The sequence below is a fragment of the Parus major genome, chromosome 5 (genome assembly GCF_001522545.3).
Source record: "Parus major isolate Abel chromosome 5, Parus_major1.1, whole genome shotgun sequence".
Taxonomy (NCBI): domain Eukaryota; kingdom Metazoa; phylum Chordata; class Aves; order Passeriformes; family Paridae; genus Parus; species Parus major.
Window position 1 is genome coordinate 25,142,069 of NC_031774.1, and position 9,821 is coordinate 25,151,889.

General features: G+C 43.9%; 1 protein-coding gene across 10 annotated transcripts in view; it reads left to right on the plus strand.

The window, feature by feature from the left end:
* The window catches only part of MGA (MAX dimerization protein MGA), a 60,548-nt gene extending 55,300 nt beyond the window's left edge, over positions 1-5,248 (plus strand). For all 10 annotated transcript variants that reach the window (XM_015630727.3, XM_033515456.1, XM_015630730.3 and 7 more), the window contains one exon: positions 709-5,248. In XM_015630727.3, the coding sequence (XP_015486213.1) occupies positions 709-2,009 (1,301 nt within the window). In that variant the 3' untranslated portion in view covers positions 2,010-5,248. The remainder of the gene's footprint in view (positions 1-708) is intronic.
* Positions 5,249-9,821: the final 4,573 nt, after the last annotated feature.

The following is a 9,821-nucleotide window of genomic DNA, read 5'->3' on the forward strand; positions in this document are numbered from 1 at the left end:
CTGTGATGTAATGCATCCTCCTGGGGAACCTTCAGTTCAGAGTGGTGCTGGAGCTGCTGAAAATTTTTGCCTGTTATATTCAGGCTCTTACTGTGGCACAACCCCTTCCCATACCCTGCCAGCTCTGCTGCCCATGGGAGGGCTGTTTTTCAGGACCTCGTGCTGTACATTGGATCTAGGTGTGGGGTGGTTCCTGCCAACAGGGTTCTGCTTGCCATCTGTTGTACTAGAGGCAAGCCAATCACTTTCTGCTTCCTTGTAGTCATTTGGTCATAACGAAAAAGGAAAGCTCACTTCAGATTTAGGGCTGGGAAAAATCTGAGTGCTATTAACCAGGAACGGCTTGGAGGCAGAAAATAAGTAATTATTTAGTCCCTTGGAATGTGTCTGTAGAGCACAAAACCAGTACTGGTCATAAAAACAAAGCTTAAAAAAAACAGTAAGAGGAAAAATTCTCATTTTGTTTGCCTTGTGCATCACCATCTGAACTGCAAGTGTTGCAGCTGGTTGCACTGGAGCTTGCTCTTATTCTACAAGTTGAAAATTAAGCTATTGGTGTGTTAAAGCTTCAGTTGACCAGAACTGTGTAAGCAGTTTAAATTGAACTTTATTTGAGGAAGACCTGAAAGTGAGCAAATTATACTTAGTTAGGAATTACCTCACAGTTAACACATATCCTGATGGATGCTGCTTTGTGTGGTTTTGCAGAAAGCGAAGATTCATTCATGATGCCAAAGATTGTTAATGTAACGTCACTGGCTGCGGAAGCAGGCATGAATCTAAACCTGAACCGAAACAAAAACTCTAATGCAACAGCAGCTGCAGGCAGTCCAGCTTCTGAGCAATCCTTGGCTGTAGCACCCCTTGAAACTACAAATAGTGGCAACATCCTTTCAGAAGAAAAAGCCAAACCAGGTCTGGGAGACAGTGGCGGAGATGGAAGAAATACCACAGGTCCAACAAAAGTTTTCTTTGAAAATAAAGATGCCCTTCCACAACTCTGGAACATATCACGTACAAAGGAACCTCCAGAGTCCTTCAGTAAAAAGCTCTGCATTGGTGAGTTTGTAGGAAACCAAGCCAGGAGGAAAGATGGTGATTCTGGAGGGGAAAGATTAAAATCCAAAGAATTATCATTCCGCAAGCTGCAGATCAAAGATTCCAGGATAGAAATGGAATTGAGGAAAGTAGCATCGGCAATGGAGGAAGCAGACCTGGATACAAGTGAGATACTGAGCAGCATTGAGGAGAGTGATGACACTGATGAAACCCTCACTTCTCTGCTCAATGAAATCGCCTTCCTCAACCAGCAGCTGAATGATGATGCCTCATCCATGTCAGAGCTGCCTGGTGCCCTCAGCTCAGATTTCTCTCATAAAGATGCAGAAGCTTGTCGGGGAACAGCCAGTGATCTCTCCACTGCAGATGGGTCTTCCTTCCAGTTTGGCCATTTGGGAAGCAGTTTCAAGGACCTTTCTGAAGTTCCAGAGAGTGGTGGCTCTTTAAGCCCCCTTCTGCTACACCTGGAAGATGATGACCTTAGTGATGGGGACAAGAACTCCGGGGAGCCTTCATCTGAAGCAGATGTCTTAAAGATAGTGATAGGTACTGAAATGAAGAATCCCCTTTCCAATCTGTCTGTAACCAGTGGTGGGAATGGCAAAACAGTAACAACCTTGTCAGATGCTGCTAGTGTGACTCCACCAGTTTTGCAGATGAAGACTAATCCAGAAGCCAGTAATGCTGACACGTCATGGAGGCCCATGCCCAAGCTGGCACCACTTGGTTTAAAAGTGGCAAGTCTGCCAGTGGACTCAGAAGGGCAGAGTAATAAAGTGATGCCCTTACTGGCACCTGTAGTTGCAAAACTGGCACCTAGTGGGGCAAAAAATTCATTACCTGCAACTCTTCAAGAAGGACAGGATAACAAAGTAATGCCCACATTAGCACCTGTGGTTGCAAAGTTGAATACTGCTGGGACCTTGCCTTCAAATTCAGCAGGCAAATAAGTGCAGATATTTTTTTATCAGACTGGAACAGAGATCTAGAGCAGTGTGAGCCAGTGTCATTGTTCAGCAGCCTCCTTTGTCTGCAATACTTGTTTTCTGTATAGCATCAGCACTGTGTTCATCTGAGGGGCAGGCCCCAAAATGTCAAATAAGTGTTAGGAAACTTTAAGCATGTTGATGTATTTTTACCTCACTGTTGTATTCTGGGTGTTCTCCTTCCCCTTCTCAAGACAGCAAAGACGATCTATAACCATTGCTGGGCACATGGTATCCTTCCAAAATTGGGTTCTTCACAGAAATAGTTTGTCAAGGGACTGAGAAACTGAGGCTGTTGAAAGGAGATTTTTTTTTTTCTCTCCCCAGTAGGGAGGCAGCTGTCTTGTTGGGGGAAAAAATATGGATTATTTGGTTTTTTTACCAGGCAAATTATCTATGCAGAAATGGCATTGTTCACATTTGCTTGTTTTAATATTTGCAGAATATGATAAATATGCAGAAATCAGGTTGTAGTTACTCTCAAAGTTGATACCTAGAGCAGCAGAAGGGAAATCTGAGACTGCAGAGGACTGAAGTGAAAAGGCTTTTTCTTTGGTGCTAGATAGTTCTCTAGCAGAAACTTTCTAAGAGCTTATGCTTATGCAGAAAATTTTAATAAACATTTATAGCTCTCACTGCTTGGGGAAGAAAAATACATTTCCCAATGTAATTAGAAGGAGGACAGTATCTTAACTTTAATAATACTGTCCTCACTCTCACCTTCTGCCCCCATACAAATACTTCCCCCTTTGATGCTTAGGACATCTGTAAAGAAAAATTGCAGAGAGTCGAAAGAAAATGTGGGCACCCTATTGCTACATCTTTAAATACGTTGCTGAAGTAGCTCAAGTGTTCTCCCAGGTCCTGTTTTCTTTCTTTCTGTCATTCTTCAAGATGTATGAGGTGACTGGGAATGTTAATACCAGGTATTGCTTTGTGAAAACGCAGAATGCTTTCAGGAGTCTTGTAGCCTGGCGTAAGTGAGCGAGGTGTACATGTGAATGTAAATATGAAAATATGTGTATAGCTTTCCAAACCTTTCATTTCTTTATAAATTCAGGAAAGGTACTCAGAGGTTTCTCACTGCATTTGCACAAGCTGTGTATAGCAAAAAAGTCAACAAAAATGCTCATTACCAGGGAAATAGGGCAGTATTGAATCACAAGATGTATTTTTTATTCTTCTCTGCCACTGCTTACTCAATAACCTGTAGATGTTCTTCACTGTTCAACTGTTGAACTGTGAGGGGCCTGCAGACTGTAAAGATATTTATATTTTTGTACACAATTTCTGTTTTCATAGTTTTCTTGAAAAATGAAGTTTTCAGCCTCGGAGAGATGATTTGTTAATGAGTGTATACACAATCTTTTCCTATCAAGTTTGTAAATATAAGTTACGGTGCGCTTGGGGGGCTTCTTAACTGCTCCAAAAAGGTAAAAAACGTTGCCATGAAAATTGAAACTTATACAAAATTTCAATGGTGCATTTTTTTTTATGTTTAGGAATGTAATTCCATGTCTTAACTGTTCCAGCAGCAGCAGCTGGGATTACCTTCTGCCCTCCAAATTCCCCATCTTTGGTGATGCAGTAATCCAGGAATTTCATCCTTCCAGCACTGAGGTTGTGCAGGTGTTGTGAGTGCTGTTCTTCCACAGTGAGGGAGCAGTGTCTGTACAACCATCTGCCCTGTTCAGTACGCTGCATCTTCTGGATCCCTGTCTAGGTTAGATCCATCGGGGAATAGACATACCTTGGGTGTTTCCTCATCTTCTTTTCACTTATATTATGCCACAGAGGAGAGAAGCCCTTCAAGCTCAGTGTGTGTAAAGTTACTCCAGAGACTACATAAAAAAGATTTTTCACTTGGCCATTCTAAACAGTGTGTTTAAAAGTAGTTTCAAACAACTCTCTATTGCCTTTTGCATATTTACTACTGTAGTATTTCATGCAAGTCTCATATTAGTGATTTGGAAAAGAGAGTTTAGGTCATTGTGAGAGTCCTGCAGGGTCTTAGAGTTGTTACTTACTGCCTTAGGAAATGGGATTTACAATCCCAGTAAGTACTTAGACAAACATTGCTTATTATTAAGGATTTTAACCTTATTTTAAACTAGTAGAAATCTGGAGTAACTAAATTATTTTACTAGTACTACATCAGACTTAAATTATTATTCTACCTGGGAATCTGGTTCTGAGCATTTCCAATAGGCTGAAGCTGCTTATTTTTTAACTTGTGGCCGTTTGTTTTGCCAATAGATTTCATTCCTCCTGTGCAAGAAACAGCAACAAGACTTGTGCTATCATTACTTTTAAATTCCTAATTTAATTAATGCCTAACAACTAGCCCTTGTTTCTGCACCTCACTTTTTTATGGTTCCAAACAGCCAATTTTAATTAGCACACACAGAACTGTGTGCTCTCTGTGGGACAGAGAAGTCGATAACATGATAACTGATCATGTATGATCTAAAAGAAATGCTGTATTTTTAAAGGATGTTCTGTTTATTATCTGGTAGCATAAAATTTCTGGATGTGAATTTACTGTTTGGCACTGGGCAGTAAAAGAATTTTACTGCAGTAAAAATGTAAAGATGTCAAGATGACAGCAAAACCTTTTGGTCCCTAAATGTAATTAGTAAGTTAACTAAGAACAGTCCCCCCAGTCTGGCTGTAAAAGGCGGCATTTGGTGTGGTTCCAAGATCTTTGATGGGTTCTACCAGCCAACAAAGCATGTTTGAAATGCTCTTGGGTTTTGCCCGTTTCACTGTCTCATGTCTGCAGCACAATATTTTGCTGTGAATTTAAATGCTGACTCTTTGCTCTTCCCTTAACCTCCCAAACATTAAAAAATTACATATGCTGTCATTTGAGGCAATAATCATAGAATATGACACCTAATGAGAAGATTCTGGAAACAGGAGAACCAAGGAAACCCCTGCCAGGCGCACGCTCTCGCTTGACCAAGAGACCTGGAGATTTTCTTTGTTTTTTTACACATCTGTAAATAGACTGGAATGTTTTTAAGAATATAATGAAATGTCAGATTTAGCTTTTTTCCTTTTATATATTAAAATATATCTTTCCCTCTTTTTTGCTTTTGAAAAATTGATATTTTTGTAGAAATCTAACAGTACAAGACTCTTAACTGTATGTGAGAGACAAAGTGTAAAACTAAAATAAACCAATCAAGGTCAACTAGAAACTGGCTTTTAAAGTTTGTTACAGGGAGAGAGAGGGAGCAGAAGTGACATGGTGGGCTCTTGGTGGCACCTGGCATTGGACCTGAGAACGTGGTATGCTCTGAGGCGGAAGTTTTGGCAGCGCAGGCATTTGGGTTTTGGTTCAGGTGATCAGACAACTCAGAGATTTCTCCCTTTAGTCTTAGCACTATGCAGGAAATGTCATCGCTTGTGAGAGGGGATTTTGACTTGCTGAGTGCAGAAAAGGCACCAAAGGGATTTTATTTTCTATGAGATGTATCCTGAGCAGGAAGCCAGGGTGGTTAACATTTGGTCATGGCACAAAATGAATAAAAACCTGAGGGCTGAGAGATTAAGCCCCCAGAAAAGTGTTCTCCAGTCCGTACCCCAACCCCAAGCCTGGGTTTATCTTTTGTTTCTTTTAGAGGAGTTGAACAGGAGGGCTGTCCTATGGGAACAGGTTTGCAGATCTGCCTTCAAGTGAAGTGTCAGAGGAGAGAGAGGCTTTTTAAAAAGAAATAGATAAGATTCTCATAACAAGTAGCTGTCTATGGCTTCCAAGTGCAGTAGATGGAAGATAACATAGTTGCAAGTGTGTGGGGGTTCTTTTGTTTGGTTTTTTTTTTGTTTGGTGGTTGATTGGTTCATCAGTTGATTGGAGGTTTTTTGGTGTTGGGGGTTTTTTATGGTTTTTGTTAATTTGGTTTTGGTTTGGTTTCAGGGTTTTTTTTGTGTTTTTTTGTTTGGAGTTTTTTTGGTGGTATTTTTTTCTTTGTTATGTAGTACATTTCTACAAATGAGAAATTAGCCTTACAGACCTGAGAAAATGCAAGAAAATACAATGAAGAGAGCAAGTACACATGAGGGTAAGAAATTGACTGGTGAAGACATGTCACAGAATTTATTTTTATTTAAAGAGGAACATCCGAGCTCACAGGAAAGAATTGATAAAAATGGTCAATAGTCAACATATTTTTTTTTAATTTCTCATTAAACCCTTCAGCAAGGCCTCATCCTATTACTCCTTATTTTAAGGGCTAAAGTTACTTCTTGGAATAGAAAGAACTATAAGCATGAAGTATATCCAGTCAGGCTTGCAATGGAAAGAACTTTCCAACAGAGGCCAACAATCTGTGCTGGGGATCTGTGTTTTTCAGCATTATTCATCATGTTCATGGAGATGCAGATGTTGGTACAAATAAACTGTTTACAATTAATAGTTTCAGGGTGCCTGTGCAGTAACTGATGCTACAGCCAAATTTGAGTTTGTAAATGCAATCCAAAACTGTGCAGAACCAGTTTGTCTATAATTGGCAATGAATGGAATCTATATTAATAACTGTCATTTGGGGTCATGGTAGTGGAGGAATTGTAATGCCATTTGTTGTCACTTGAGCTCATTGCCTCATCTATTTGCCCTTTCAAATGCTGCTGCAGACCAAGAAGGCATCATTACACCACGGTGTACTTGGCTGTTCCTGTTCATTTGGATTTTGTGTTGCCCCAGCTCTCACTTCAGTTGTCTGTCTTGTGTCTCTTGGGAGTTGGAGGCATCTGACAGGTGAGAAGCTCTTCTGGAGGTGTCCCTCTCTTCATTCTGTTAATAGAGTTCTACCCCTAGAAGGATTTAGTCTTCACTTCTCTGGGTCTTCCCTGATGAAGAGGAAAGCCGCAGTGTGTCCTCCTGACCAGCTGCCTGGGCCTCGCAGTGTAGTGCAGTGTTTCAAGCTGGAAAGACCTTTGCCCTGGTCTTTCCATGACCTCCTGCACGCTCCTCAGCACAAGCACATCCTGATGCCAGGAAGGCCTTTGGGACCTATGGCTGTGTCTGTCTGACCCAGTTATGCATCCAGCCCAGCAGCCTGGGGTGTCAGACCTGTGCTGATGTGATTGGGAATGACCCTGCTGTCCCCTGCTTTGGTGGGCCCGCTCTCTGTGGCAGCAAAAAGACCTCTCCTTGCTTTAATGGTGGAACTTACCTGGTTCATCTTGCTCTTGTGAGAGTTCCCTGATTTTTGTAGGGCTGTTAGTGTACAGGACTGAGATTCCTCGAGGTTACAGCTGTTGGTCCTGGCTCTCCAATGTAAAGTGATGCTGGAGATGAGTGTGGAGGGACTCAAACCTGAAGGCAGCATTTTGCCTTGCTGTCTCAGCTCTCAGCATGGGAGTAGCTGCCAGCAAACCAGGATCCCTGCCTGTAAGGCGTGGATGTGCTGGGGGGGTTATCAAGGGGCAGTCACAGCAGCATGGGTATGAGCAGATGGGCTGCTGTGCTGTAAGAGCAGGGCTCAATCTCTGCCAGCCTGCTGGGACCAGCTCCGAGGAGGAAGAGACAGGCTTTCCTGCTGCCTTTGACTCCCTTTCCCATCCCTGCCGGGCGCAGGGCTCCCTGCCTGCTCCCTGTAGTTCCCCTGTGTGGCGCAGAGCGGTGCCCCTGGCAAGTGCCGCAGCACGCTGTGCCTCGTGGGCTGAAACCAGGCAATTAAATAGCAGCTAAAAAAAGATACGCAGACATAAGCTGCATGCCATTTTTAGCGGCTTTCAGCACCGATTAACTCCTTAGGCAACAGCTGTATGAAACAGCCTGCCCAGCTCCTCCTGCTCTGTCCCTCTGGCCAAACCCCGGGCCTGCTGGGGCAGGGCTGTGGCTGCCCCCAACAGAGCAGCAAAACGTGCGGGTGCACAGCTCTTCCCTGGCTTCTTCAGGGCACAAAGTTTCTGGTATGTAGGCTCGTGTGGGTCTGCAGAGCTTACATGAGCAATGGGCTCCAGTCTGGAGCTGAGGCTACTGAGCACTGCAAGGATATAAAACTCTTCATGCTTCTGAGGTGCCACTGGATCTGGAAAATAGACTTTTGACTCCTGGACTTTGGGATCCAGTGATCTGTGATTATTCTTAGACAAAAAATGTAACATAACCCCAGTGTTAATACCAATCATCTTCAAAAAAGAGGCCGGAGTTTGTTTTTTAAATTGTGCTGGACCAAATCTACATAAAAAACCAAAAGGGAGGATGAGTGCATGACACAAGCTTGCTGGTTTATGGAACAGCACAGTGTGTTTTCCGCCCATGAGGATGGGATGACTGATGACCCCACCCCCCTTCCTCTGGACCTTCTGCAGACTGAAAGTATGATCAGGACTTGTTTGATTTGTGGCAGCAGCTTGACTGTCTGTTTAACAAGAAGCCCATTAGCAGGACAATAAGAGCTTTACAGGTGTTTTTAGGACAGTGCACCACTGTCAGCTGATGGCTGTTGCCGCAGCACGTGCCTCTGTAGCCTCCGTTCCAGTGCCTGGCCAGGATTTCCTGCAGCAGTGAGAGGAGAAGGGTGGGTCTGCACTGGAGCTGACTCAGTAGTATGGCAGAAGCAACTGGAGAAGCTGCTGCCAGCCCTTGCACCACCCATCCCTTGCTGCCTTCACAGTGCCCTGTGTGCCAGACCCTCTTGCAGCAGCTGCACGAGAAACAGGAGCACCTGCTCTTGGCCTGAGGGGCAGGTGCTCCTCTTTCTCCTCTTCTTCCACCAGTCCTTCTGCCTGCTTGGGACTGGATCTCTGAGCCCTATCCTCTGTGTAAGAAAAAGGAGCTTAGACCCTGCTGCTTCCCGCCCTGCTCCCTGGCCCACCATGACACACACACCAGCACCTCAAAGCCCAGGCCTGTGGCTACATTTGCCTTCTGGCACCAAGTCAGCTGCTAAGCACAGCATGTGCTGGGTTTTCTCTTCTGAGGACCACCAGTGTCAAGCCAATCCCTCTGCTCTCTTCTGCTTCCCTCTGGGTGGCCCTGTCCTCTGCATGGCTGAGGGCTTGCTGGCTGTACTCTTTTATTCACAAAACATGTTCCAGCCTAAGGTGTCCTAAAACAGCAATTTTTGAATTTTTGAAAAATAGAAATTTTTGAAGGGATCCTGGAATTCCTTGCTGAGTTTCTTTTCTCCTGAAGGAAAAAGCTCAGTGGAGACAAGGTGTCTGGTTTCTTCTGGTATCCAATGAAGGCTGGAGCTGTTTGTGTAAACAGCAGCTAAAGGTGCCTCTTCCTGCAGGAGCTGTTGCTTGGCACGGGTGAAGCTGCGCTGTCCTCAGCCACGAGCCCTTGGTCCCCGTGGTGCCCCAGGGCCCCATGGGGGCACAGCTCTTGATAAGAAGCTGTCTGTCCCAGCCTAAGGCTGAGGCACAGGCAGTGCTGAGCTTTGAAAAGGTGTGAGCTAATGTTGTGCCTTATTTCAGAGATGTGCTGAACCTGGATGTTACTATAAAACATTATGCAGCTAGAGTAAAACATGATTTGATCAGCTCTAGTTCTAGGAGTAATGTCTGCAGTTCTAGGAGTAGTGTCTGCATTCCTAGATTACAATGGCGACTCGGTTTTTAAAAATGGCTCAAGACCTGCAGCTCATGACTGCTTTTGCAAAGCTTTGAATTGCTTCCTTAGCTTTTGAATGGCAAAAAAATCTTGCCCCACAAATGTTTTGTGGCTCTGACAAGTGGGGCAATCAACTTGAACCGGGAGGCTTAGTCTTCAGGAAAAAAATGTTAATAAACGGCTCCCACCAGGCGAACTGAACTGAT